At 40.9% G+C, this 12,551-nt stretch overlaps 1 protein-coding gene across 5 annotated transcripts in view; it reads left to right on the top strand.

Moving 5' to 3' along the window:
* LOC124287109 (myosin-11-like) overlaps nucleotides 1–12,551 on the top strand; it is a 67,542-nt gene that overhangs the window by 25,497 nt on the left and 29,494 nt on the right. For all 5 annotated transcript variants that reach the window (XM_046723592.1, XM_046723591.1, XM_046723588.1 and 2 more), the window contains 10 exons: nucleotides 462–1,007; nucleotides 1,623–1,736; nucleotides 1,969–2,006; nucleotides 2,505–2,976; nucleotides 3,174–3,266; nucleotides 4,053–4,241; nucleotides 5,344–5,778; nucleotides 7,056–7,125; nucleotides 10,445–10,590; nucleotides 11,496–11,648. In XM_046723592.1, coding sequence (XP_046579548.1) covers nucleotides 462–1,007; nucleotides 1,623–1,736; nucleotides 1,969–2,006; nucleotides 2,505–2,976; nucleotides 3,174–3,266; nucleotides 4,053–4,241; nucleotides 5,344–5,778; nucleotides 7,056–7,125; nucleotides 10,445–10,590; nucleotides 11,496–11,648 — 2,256 coding nt within the window. The remainder of the gene's footprint in view (nucleotides 1–461; nucleotides 1,008–1,622; nucleotides 1,737–1,968; nucleotides 2,007–2,504; nucleotides 2,977–3,173; nucleotides 3,267–4,052; nucleotides 4,242–5,343; nucleotides 5,779–7,055; nucleotides 7,126–10,444; nucleotides 10,591–11,495; nucleotides 11,649–12,551) is intronic.

A 12,551-nucleotide genomic window follows, 5' to 3' on the forward strand; every position in this document is an offset into this window, starting at 1 on the left:
CCCTGCAATTCAAGTGTCGGGCTCATAATCAGGAGAGAGTGAGGCATGTGGGGACGGTGGCGCCACAGTTTCCCGCCTAAACAGCTGGGGAGATAACTCTTGGGAGGAGTGATTTTACGTCTGTTCTATATTGAAGGGAGCTTCAATAGGAGATACAGGTGTTCCACTAACGTTCGCAAGAGGAAGGAGACAAGCATTAAGCATGAGTCAGGATAAGTATAAAAATATCAATTTTATTCAGAAAATTACATTTTAGCAAACCCAAATTCATTGCTAGTAAATATGAAGGACAAAATAATATAAGGTGCTCTACTGACCTGAAATTTTCATTGTAGAAAATAAATGTCAGGTTTCCAAAGTATCAGACCATTATGATGAAGTTATTTCTTCATTACTTAAATTATAGTGGTCAAACTAATGATGTAAAGATCTGGTTTTGATGTGTTTCTGTTTATTCCTAGTCAAGTGTTGAGAAGCTCTCGACCACCAACGAGGAACTGTCAACGAAGTTCTCAGCATTACAAGAGGAGGTGAAGGTACTGAGGACTGAGTCTCAGAAGGCCTCCACACTCCAAGATGTTGTGGACATTCTGAAGAATGACAAACAGACAATCACGGACCAGATGGCAACCTTGAAGAAAGACCTTGCTGAAGCTCAGGCTGAAAGGGAGGAATTATCCAATCAAAATACATTGCTTACAAAGAAGGAAGATGAACTGACCAATCACATAGACTCTCTAAAACAGACAATCGAATTAGCCAATGAGGAGAGAGAAAAGATGTGTAGGGACAAGGACGACCTTCTGGCCTCCAGGGAGGAACAGGAGGGTCAGTTGAGGTCACTTCATGAGGATTTGGAAGCGCTGAAGGTTGATAAGAGTTCTCTGAGTGAGAATACAGAGACTATGACCAAGGAAAACAAGGAACTGACCAATCAGATAGCTCAACTTCAGGAGGAGATCAAGAAGAGTCAGCTCACACATTGTCAAGAACTTGCCAAACAAGAGGTGTGTTATTCTTCTTTTAGAAAAATGCATTGAGTGGGTTTTATTTTACATGTTTTTCTTGAGGGGAGGTTAAATTAGGTTTGATATCGTGCAGCAGAAAAAAAATGTGATAGGATTTGAATAATGAACCTTCGGATGCCTTGTCCACATCATCTGTGGAGAGACTCCATACCTTGTGCGTCCGTGCGTGCGTATTTGCGTGCACGCGTGTGTGCGTGCACCAGTACCTGTACTGGTACAATGGGATATTATGATGCAGATTAACATGGATATCCTGAACCAAGATATTTTCCGGGGTGGGGGTGGTGGGGTAGCCTAGTGGTTTAAGCGTTCGCTCATCATGCTGAAGACCAAGTTTCGATTCCCCACATGGGTACAATGTGTGAAGCCCATTTCTGGTGTTCCCCACCGTGATATTGCTGGAATATTGCTAAAAGCGGAGTAAAACTAAACTCACCCACTCACTCAACTCCCTAAGTGATTCATTGCAATTTGGCCAAAAATGTTTTCTACTGACCTCCTCAATGATTATTACAAAAGTCATCTCATCCGCTCACGTTCCAAATGTACCAACTTCAAAGACTTTATTGCAGTGTTTTTAAATATTTTTGCCAGATTATTTCGTCTCACATGAGAGAACAAAATCAGAAGTTGACTAGTCAATTGTCCGACGTCCAGGCAGAACTCAACGGGACCCGAGTCAATGAAAATACACTTCTACAAACACAGGTTGGTCTTGTCATCTTCATGCAGGGTTCAAAGTTCACTCCAATTTAATTATATAAGCCTCATAATGATTTGCCAACCAACATATTTTCACCATCTGTCAAAATTTAGAAAACCTTTTTCCATGATTACAGATGAGGAAGATGATTGATTTGAAGAAACTGATAATGAGCAATCATGATAAAATCTGAACAAATTTGCAACTCTGACCATTGTCTGTCTGTTTTTCTTTCAGAAGTCACTTATGAGCTCAAATGATGAGTTGGAAAAGAAGTAAGTGCATAGGTCTTTCTGGAATGAGTAACCTATACCAAGAGGTTACCTTTACCTTGAGTTAGTGAGTTTAGTTTAACGCTGCACTCAGCAATATTCCTGCTATATAGCGGCGGTCTGTAAATAATCGAATCTTGACCAGACAATCCAGTGATCAATATCATGAGCATTGATGTATGCAATACGATGACATGTGTGAACCAAGTCAGCGAGCCTGACAACCCGATCCCGTTAGTTGCCTCTTATGTTAAGCATGGGATACTGAAGATCAATATTAACTGAGATCTTCACTGGCATCCTGTTCCTTGAGACCCCCAAGCATTGACAGTGCACCTGCATGAGGAGCAGTTGTGTGATCAAGGGTTTCACTCACCAAACCAAAGGCCTAAGTCTGATTCCTGATGTGTAAAGCTCCTTGTTAGAGTCTGATGCCATGATGTAGCTATAAGTACATTGCAAAAATGATAAAGCGACACTCACTCATTCCATGTATTTCAGGTATAAGCTTGAGATGGATGACATCACTGCCAAGTTGCAGATGACTCTGTCTGAGTTGACCAAGACACGTACCAACCTTGAACATGAACATTTGGAGAAATCTTCCCTCTCCGATAAACTGTCTTCATCCGAAATCCGCATCCAGGAACTGACCCAGTTGAGGGCATCACTTGAACAGGAACGAAAATCAAAATCAGATTTGGAGGCGAAGGTTCATGAAACTGAGATGAAGTTAGCAGAACGGACAATGGTTGCGGATGGGTTTGAGGATGAGCGTAAGCAGAGGATTGAGTTGGAGCAGAAGGTGTTTGATTATGGCAATGTGGATGTCGAACTGACGACAGCCAGAGAGAGGCTAGAGCAAGAACGACGGATGCGGAACGACCTTGAGGCCAAGGTCCTGGACTTGGAGCAGATTCTGGATGACCTGCGAATGGACAATGAGAATCTGCAGCACACTATGGGCAACAAGGTGGGTACCTGGTAGTGTCTTCAAACTTATAGCACCATGGACAACAGGGTCGGTACCAGGTAGTATGTTCATATATGCAGCACTTATATATGCAGCATTAATTAAGTGAGCCTCTGTGAACCCTTTAAAAATGTTCCATAAAAACATCTTTAACACTTACACATTTCTGCAAGCTGGCATTGCTATCGTGTTATCAGGTGAAGTCCCTAGAGAACCGTGTCCGAGCACTGCAGGACGATCTCTTCACGGCACAAGATGAGCTGCAGATAGCACAGGAGAAGTATGAACAGGTAGGAGTTAAGAATATCTGATTGCCATGGAAACAGACAAGTTTAGTTATTCTACAGCTGTTGAAAATGAAACATTAATAATGATTATGATTGTAAAAGAAAAGGCATGGCTAATATTTATTGAATCAATTTGCAGCTAAGGCAGCCAAAGGCAATACAGCTGTGTGAAGAATGTGTTTTAGAATAAATAAATAAATAAATAAATAAATAAATAAATCCGGTCGTAATTTTTCAAGAATAAGAAAAGAAATAAAAATTAATTTTCCCTTCTCAAAAAATAAAATCCTAATGTTTTTATTCGCCAAAAATTTAAAATTACCAAAAAAATAATTTTTGGTTGTTTTTGGCCCCATATACACTTCATAAATTGCCAAAAGTAAAACACTTTTAGTATTTAAAAGTAATGTTACTTTGACTGGTGATATTATTTATTTTTTTCCCTCCTGTCTTTAGGTTTTCTGAGGACAAGAATCCGTAAAACAAGAAATAAAATTGGTCTATAAAATAAATACATAAATGAATTTGAGCATATGCATTATATGGCTTAGAAGAGGATGACGTTAAACCTAAACATGTTGTGGTTATGTAACTAATATATCAGCTGAGCTTGAGGGGTCAGGCTCAGTGAGTGAGTGAGTGATGGATAAGTGCATGTTATCTCAACCTGTGAATCATTTCCCACATGCCTGGATTATCTGGTCCGGAATCAGTTAGTTCAGGCCAAGTGATATAGCTGGAACACAGCTGAATGTAGCAACAAACAAATAAACAATGGACATATTGCAGGCAGCAGCAGAGTTGGAGGCATCAAAGGTGGAGTCGAAGATCCAGCAGGAGACACTGTCCCAGCTGCAGAAGATGCCCCCTGCACCGGCACCGCCAACCCAGATCAACACCAACGGCCACAACCAGCCCAAGTCACAGGACCTGGTGGACGGCGACAACCGTACCAATGATAGTTCCAAAGATGTTTCTGTAAGTATTCACTTTTTTGTGGAATGTTGAGGCTGAAATGGATAACCACCAAGTCCACCAAAACAACAGTACTATATATCTTCATTTCCAAAATTCCTGAAGGCTGTAAAGTTATATAATTTCCTGCATTGTGATTATTACCAAATTTTCTTCTGAAAAATACATGTCTTTTCATGGTGTATTTTTGGGTTCGAATTGCAGTCCATTTGTTTCAAGTTTTTTCTGTAGTGCCACATAGAGTCAAATAAGAACGATCGTTGTTGTAAAGCCTTTGTAGCCCACTGAAAATGTCAATTTTTAAACTTATCCTATCTCACGACTTGCACCTCTCTCTCTTCATTCGACCATGAGTGGAAACGAATTAAACTTTGCTCCAGGCCTTCCTTGTCCCTGTCCCCGTGCTGTGCATGCCTTCCTGCCTTAGCCATGCTCACTAGTCTGTGACAGTACGTGGCATGCACAGTCCTCACCCACGTGATCACCTTACATACTTATTCTCTTTCTTGTCGCTCGACAGAGTGGACGTGAAAATTATTTCGTCTGAGAATTGCTCAACATGGATAAGCCTGTTCAGGCCAAAAAACGAAAGTTTTGCGCTCAAGGTAATAAAGTTTTTTCAGCTTGGGACCCACACACATCGTGTGTTGATTGTGTGGGTTGTTGTGATTGTCCTTGTATGGCTCCAAGAACGAGAATAAGTATGTAAGGTGATCACTTGGGTGAGGACTGCGCATGCCACGTGCTGTCACAGACTAGTGAGCATGGCTAAGGCAGGAAGGCATGCACAGCACGGGGACAGGGACAAGGAAGGCCTGGAGCAAAGTTTAATTCGTTTCCACTCATGGTCGAATGAAGAGAGAGAGGTGCAAGTCGTGAGATAGGATAAGTTTATATATATACAATTTATAGTTAAAATTTCCAAAATTGAAAATTTGGAAAATATTTGGGATATTGGTGTGAGTCATTGTTTCTTGCTTACACATGTAAGCTCTGGGATGACCAAATACATTAGTATGGCTAAGATGAGTTGAACATATCTGTCAGGCCTTCACAGGAAATTTTGATTGAAAAGTGTTGAACCCGTGTGTCTACATTTCTTCAGGAACTTGAGACAAGCCTGGAACTCTCCAATGTCAAGCTGCAGGAGACGTTCGGTGCACTGCAGACGTCCTCCAACAAGGTCAGTCAGCTGCAGCAGGAACTCCGGGCGTCCAATGAGAAACTGCAGCAGCTTGAGCAAGACTTCCATCATGCGGAGAAGTCCCTCGAAAATACTGAAACCCAACTTGCGGAGGCAAAGAAAGAACTCTCTCAATTGTCGAGTTCTCGCGACGAAGGAGAGACTCGGGTGAAAGAGTTGAAACAGAAGGTCGATGCGGTGACTCGTGAACGGGATGGATGTAAACGGGAAGTGGAGGTTGCAAAGACAGCCAATCAGTACGGTGCAGAGGAGAGACAAAGGCATCTTGACAGGGTCAAGACAGTGGAAGAAATTTCGCGACAACTAGAGCTTGATAATAGAGAGATGGCCAAGAAGGTAGGACTGTTTTCGGGGCATGGCGGTAATAAAGATAAAGTTTTAGAAATCTGACATCCGATTGACTCAAGAATCTAGGCATCCTTCACTCAGAAAGGGCTTTTCCACTGTGAGATCATATGTCTGTCAGATTTTAACAGATAGGTATAGTATTGTCGTTATAGATATCTGATTTTAAAGAGATTGAATGGCAAGACGGACTCAGGATGTGGCCAGTGGGGGTCACCGAATATTCAGAGCTTTCATTTTTCATTTCAAAGATGCAGGTTTGATTACCAACTTTCTTATGTCAATTTTGCTGGAATATTGCCAAAAGCGGCATAACATCCTCGTCACTCTTTTGTCACAAAAGTTTGCCTCACTTAAAAATGCAGCATGAGGTTGCAGCATGATTTTTTTTTTAAACTCCTTCAAAAAAAGTAGTTGCCATCTGTACTTCAATAGAAATACAAACAATGAAATCACTTATCCTTGAATTCTATTTTCAGAATATTAGAAATCCTATATGTCTGTTTGTTCAGGCCATCAGACTGTTGCCTGTTTCTAATGTTTCCCTTCAACTTCTTCTTAATTCAAGAATTCATTTGAAAACTTTGGCTAGCTTTTTGGGAATATTTTATATCCTTGTCAAAATATTACCAATAAGAATTTTGTGCCACAAAAAAATGATGTCCTTATGATCTGATTTTTTAAAACTTTTTTTAAAGTTGTTTTTAAAGTCTAGGTTTCAGAAGTCTTGCAATAATTAACTGTTGTTATCACAGATACAGCATGTGACATATTTTTATTTAGCATGCAAGAATTTTAAGAATGATGATTAGCATGGGTAGGCCAGACCAATTTATATGCATGTGTTATGTTATTCTGTTATTCAAGAATGTAGGGACTGCTATTAAACCCATAATATTTAGCAAATATCAGTAAAAATTCAAATTGGCATGAAGTGTTTTCTAAAGTCTTAAAGGGTTCAAAATCTATATTATTCAGTCCCTGTATTATTTTAAAACACTCAATCCAAAGTAATTGGTGTGTATTGTACACCAGAAATTAGTGACAATGCAGCCATTGAAAATTTATTATTTACCTTCTCACCTTCTGTTTTCAACCGTTCCAAACCTTCAAAACAGCAGTTAAATTTGTCTGGCCTTGTTCACATTTTACGTGAAACTGCAGCTCAATTATAGTTCACTCACCTATTTTGCCATTGTTCTGAGAGGAATCTGCATGTTATGTTGATCACTTCGTTATTCACGGGATGCTGCCTGTAATATGTTCAGTTGTCTGAGACCATGGCAAAGTGTGCCACCTTGAAGGATGAGCTCCACACAGAGAAACAGAGAGGTACAGGTGTGTGGCGAGTTTATACTAACCATCTGGCTGAACACAACAAGCATCTAGTCTTTCGTTTTTTTTTATAAAACATCAGTCGTGTTGTTAAAACATATCAAAAACGAATTTGAATTTGAAATCCCTCAAACACTGAAATCTCTTATAAGAAAAACTGTTATATGTTTTTAAAAAAAGTCAGTTTCTGCTTAAATTCATTTTGATGTGCTTTACTTAACAATCTACTTAAAATTGTAAGAAGTTTGAAATTTCAATGAAAATGTGTTTTCTTAGTTTTTTCCACATTTGTGAAATTGTGTCCTTTTACCTCGAAGATTTTCCAACAAACTAGGTTCCATGCTTTTTGGTTCAGCGCAGATTTTGCATAAATTGTTTATTGAATGTGTTGATTGTTTGTGCATGATGTTCACGTTTACTGTTTGGAATGTTTGTTCAAGCACTGAATATTCACAAATTTATAATTTCGTTCTGTTTTGTGTGGCCAGAAACTACTGTGTTCCAGGAATGAGAATAATCTGAGCTTTTGTGTTTTAGTCAAAAGGCAATATATCATCAAGTGTGTTAGCTTCAGTGTATTTGGTGTATTTGAAGAATATGGATGATGAAAATTAAGATGCTGATGCAGGGCTTACTTTCTCAAATGGAACTTAGCGCAATGAATTTAATAAATTGGTGATAAGGCATTGGAGCTACGTAGTCCTAGCACTACAACTGCTTTGTGCAAGTGCCCATGTTTGGTAGGAATAAAATACCCTTGATTATCAAAGATGGGATTATCAAAGATGGGATTATCAAAGCCTATTGAAATCAATTTGGGAGCCTATTGGGTACACTAGTGTGATTCTGGGTTGGTACAACATTCTGACTCAGTTTGGGTGAATTAATGACAAGTAAGTAATTGGAAAACATATTTTGTGTCTGAATCAAACTGTTAAGTGTTTATGACAAGCATAATCTGGGACAGTCTAAGTAAACTTAGGCTCAGTATTATTCGTTACACTGCTATACTGAGTCTAACAAAACCTTGTAGAAGGTCGCGTCAGCTAACCTTTGAGCGACCTATGACTGTCCAATCAAACGCAGGCTGGCCGAATGGATTTAACCAATCAGAAGACTACTTGTTAGGGTTCGGCGGGACTTACAAAACGTTTTTTTGAATTTTCTCTTCCCTGGTCGCTGACACTGATCTATCAACAAACGAAAATCCGAATAAAACACAGATATTTGACCTGCAGTATATACGCTTATGGGTTTCTAATGACATGGTTACTATTTGGTTATATTTTCGCAAGATGACATCCTTGAATATTGATAAAAATGCTATTTTCAGTGACTGTTTACTCATTGCGTGTATCACTCGGAAGCGATCGTGCCGAAAATAGCATTCGGAATCGTTTGAGTTTTTTACGTAAAGGTTCAAACGGTATGTGCAAATGTTAACTTTCGCGATTTGGTAAGCTGTGTTCTGATTGGTCAGTCCAAAAGGTTAGCTGACGCGACCTTCTACAAGGTTTTGTTAGCCTCATTACAGCTGTGTAACGAAGTTTACTTAGACTGAATTTGGGAGAAAGAATTTATCTCAGTTTTTCATGGCCACACACTGCAGTAGATTTGCTTGTGTCTTGGAGTTTTTTTAAAAGGAATGTTAAACTTTGCTACTTGTTTGATGTTTGTTTGTTTGTTTTGTTACTTTTCGTTCACTGTTCAGATTTACAGTTGTATAAAGACTCACGGGAACTGTGAGTTGCTTGTCGTAAGAGTGGAACAAATGGATTGGGTGGTCAGGATGGGTGATTGTTTGTGTGTCATTATACCCTGGTGGTGTAATGTCCCTCATAATATCGATCATCAGATTGTCTGGCGCAGACTGGATTTTCATGTGGCAGGAATATTGCTGAGGGTGGCATTAAACCACAGAGAGTTTACAAAATGGTCAAATTAACCTCAGTGGTTTATTTAAGCCTTGTAGAACGGTATAATTAATTTGTTGACATATTGAGGTATTGTGAATTGATCTGGAATAAATTTTAATTCTGACCTTGGCTGTGCACAGCCTTTTTCAGAATTTGGTGTTTTGTTTTTTGAATTTCCAAGCTAGGATTTTGATGAGGGTTTTATTTACATAAGCTTTCATTATCAGTTGTGTCATATTCTGTCTGCATCATGATATCCTCAGTGTCCTGGAAATTAAAGTACATGCAGAAAATATGTTGTTAAGAGCATACAATGTATAAACGTCTTCAAGAAACTGAAGTGAGTGAGTTTAGTTTTACACCGCACTCAGCAATATTCCATATGGCGGCGGTCTGTACATAATCGAGTCTGGACCAGACAATCCAGTGATCAACAGCATGAGCATCGATCTGCGCAATTGGGAACCGATAACATGTGTCAACCAAGTCAGCGAGCCTGACCACCCGATCCCATTAGTCGCCTCTTATGACAAGCATGGGTTACTGAAGATCAATATTCTAGCCCAGATCTTCACGGGTCCAAGAAACTGAAGTACAGCAAGCTTTAATAATCTCCATAAACAAGAAATGAGTGTTGACAATGTCTGATCTGAAAATGTTGGTTGGTTGTGATTATTCGCTGAAATAATTGTTGTTCTTGCTATCAACCACTGGTTTGTCTGACCCCGATGCAATAGTGTACAGGCTGCAGCTGGAATATTGCAGATGACAGTGTTAAACACTGTTCTCCTTCTCATGCTTTAAAAACTGATAGATAAAAGTATGTACTGATGATCATCATGAGATCACTGTTGAACCATTCATACTGAGTGGACCCGTGAAGATCCGGGGTAGAATAGGTCTTCAGCAACCCATGTGCTTGCCATAAAAGGCGACTATGCTTGTCGTAAGAGGCGACTAACGGGATCGGGTGGTCAGTTTGGCTGACTTGGTTGACAAATGTCATCGGTTCCCAATTGCGTAGATCGATGCTCATGCTGTTGATCACTGGATTGTCTGGTCCAGACTCGATTATTTACAGACCGCCGCCATATAGCTGGAATATTGCTGAGTGCGGCGTAAAGCTAAACTCACTCACTCACTCATACTGAGTGTATAAATATGTACTTTAGTGATCAATAGCCCTGTCCTGATGGAGATGTGACAGTGCATGCCCAGCTTGACATGGGGGAAGAGGGGCTTAGTTGGTTTAGAGTTCTGTCCCTTAGGTGTTCCAATAGTGTATGATTATCTTCGAATCAAGGTTCAGGACTTTGTAAGTTTTTACCCATGCTATTTCCCATATCAAACAGATAAGTCAAGATGTAATTGGAAACTTTGTAACGCAACTCACTTGTTCCCTGTAGAGAAGCACAGCCAGAACGTGCGTTACATCCAGCAGCTGGAGGCGGACCTGGATGTGGCCCGGGAGCAGAACAGACAGCTCCGGGAGGAGCTCCACACACACCAGACACGGGTCTTCAAGCTGGAGGCCAACGGGGTCGGACAGTCGGTGAGTTGCTGGGTAGGGTTGTATTCATCAGGTGATGGGACTGTCGCTGATGCTGAGGATGATGATTGCGCTGCTGACATAGTAGAGGTTGATGATGATGATGAAAGTGATGATGATGATGGTGATGATGAAGATGGTGATGGTGATGATGATGACACCTTTCAGCATGTTCACTGATGAAGATAATGGGGATGGCAGTTCCCATGATGACTATGAGAATGATGATGATGATGATGATGATGATGATGACACCTTCACTGATGAAGATAATGGGGATGGCAGTTCCCATGATGAAAGTGATGATGATGATGAAAGTGATGATGATGATGATGATGACACCTTCACTGATGACGATAATTGGGATGGCAGTTCCCATGATGACAATGATGATGCTTTACCATTGATGATTTAGACGATAATGTGTTGTAACAAAAGTATCGGTGTAATGCTCATTACAATATGATACCAATTATGACTATATGATTTTATGATCATATTGATGATGACAATTTTTATCCATATTTACAAAAACAGGGTTCGATCCCCGACCGCGTCATACCAAAAGACGTTAAGATATGGTACTTGTTGGTCCCAGCCTGGCGCTCGGCATTAATGGGTGCAACAAGGACTGGTCGGCTCGGAGTCAGTATAATGTGTCTGAGTGGGGTATTCATGCTTCACTGCGGCATGGTATCTCAGTGAGCTAGCACTATAAAACCAGCTTCAGTCTGGGCTAGTACAAGCAGCCGCACATACACATACACACGCATGCACGTTGTCATATGAGCGAAATATTCTCAAGCACGACGTTAAACCCAATTTCACCTCACCTCACAAAAACAGTGGGTACAAATACAATGACACTGATCGTCATGAGGGTTGTGTTGATGACGATGATGTTGCAGGCGAAGTATGAGAGCACCATCACACGGAGGGAGATGGAGTTGAAAGAGGTGAAGCTGTACCACAAGAAGGAGTTGGCAACATTGACGGAGAAGTTGGATGTTGCTGCCGCTGAGGCCAGGGACATGAGGAGTCAGCTGAGAGACAGAGAACAGGTGGGTCACATGACTGGGAGTTGAGGTTGGCTAAAACCAATGGGAGTTGATATTGGTAACCTGACTGAGAGTTGAGTTTGGTAACCTGACTGAGAGTTGAGGTTGGTCACATGACTGGGAGTTGAGGTTGGTAACCTGACTGAGAGTTGAGGGTGGTAACCTGACTGAGAGTTGAGGTTGGTCACATGACTGGGAGTTGATATTGGTAACCTGACTGAGAGTTGAGGGTGGTAACCTGACTGAGAGTTGAGGTTGGTAACCTGACTGAGAGTTGAGGGTGGTAACCTGACTGAGAGTTGAGGTTGGTCACATGACTGGGAGTTGAGTTTGGTAACCTGACTGGGAGTTGAGGTTGGTAACCTGACTGAGAGTTGAGTTTTGTAACCTGACTGAGAGTTGAGGTTGGTCACATGACTGGGAGTTGAGGTTGGTAACCTGACTGAGAGTTGAGGGTGGTAACCTGACTGAGAGTTGAGGGTGGTAACCTGACTGAGAGTTGAGGTTGGTAACCTGACTGAGAGTTGAGGGTGGTAACCTGACTGGGAGTTGAGTTTGGTAACCTGACTGAGAGTTGAGGTTGGTCACATGACAGGGAGTTGAGTTTGGTAACCTGACTGAGAGTTGAGGGTGGTAACCTGACTGGGAGTTGAGGTTGGTAACCTGACTGAGAGTTGAGTTTGGTAACCTGACTGAGAGTTGAGGTTGGTAACCTGACTGAGAGTTGAGTTTGGTAACCTGACTGAGAGTTGAGTTTGGTAACCTGACTGAGAGTTGAGTTTTGTAACCTGACTGAGAGTTGAGGTTGGTAACATGACTGGGAGTTGAGGTTGGTAACCTGACTGAGAGTTGAGGTTGGTAACCTGACTGAGAGTTGAGTTTGGTAACCTGACTGAGAGTTGAGGG

This window comes from Haliotis rubra, unplaced genomic scaffold, assembly GCF_003918875.1.
Source record: "Haliotis rubra isolate DU_JTF1 unplaced genomic scaffold, ASM391887v1 Scf4, whole genome shotgun sequence".
NCBI classification, from domain to species: Eukaryota; Metazoa; Mollusca; class Gastropoda; order Lepetellida; family Haliotidae; genus Haliotis; species Haliotis rubra.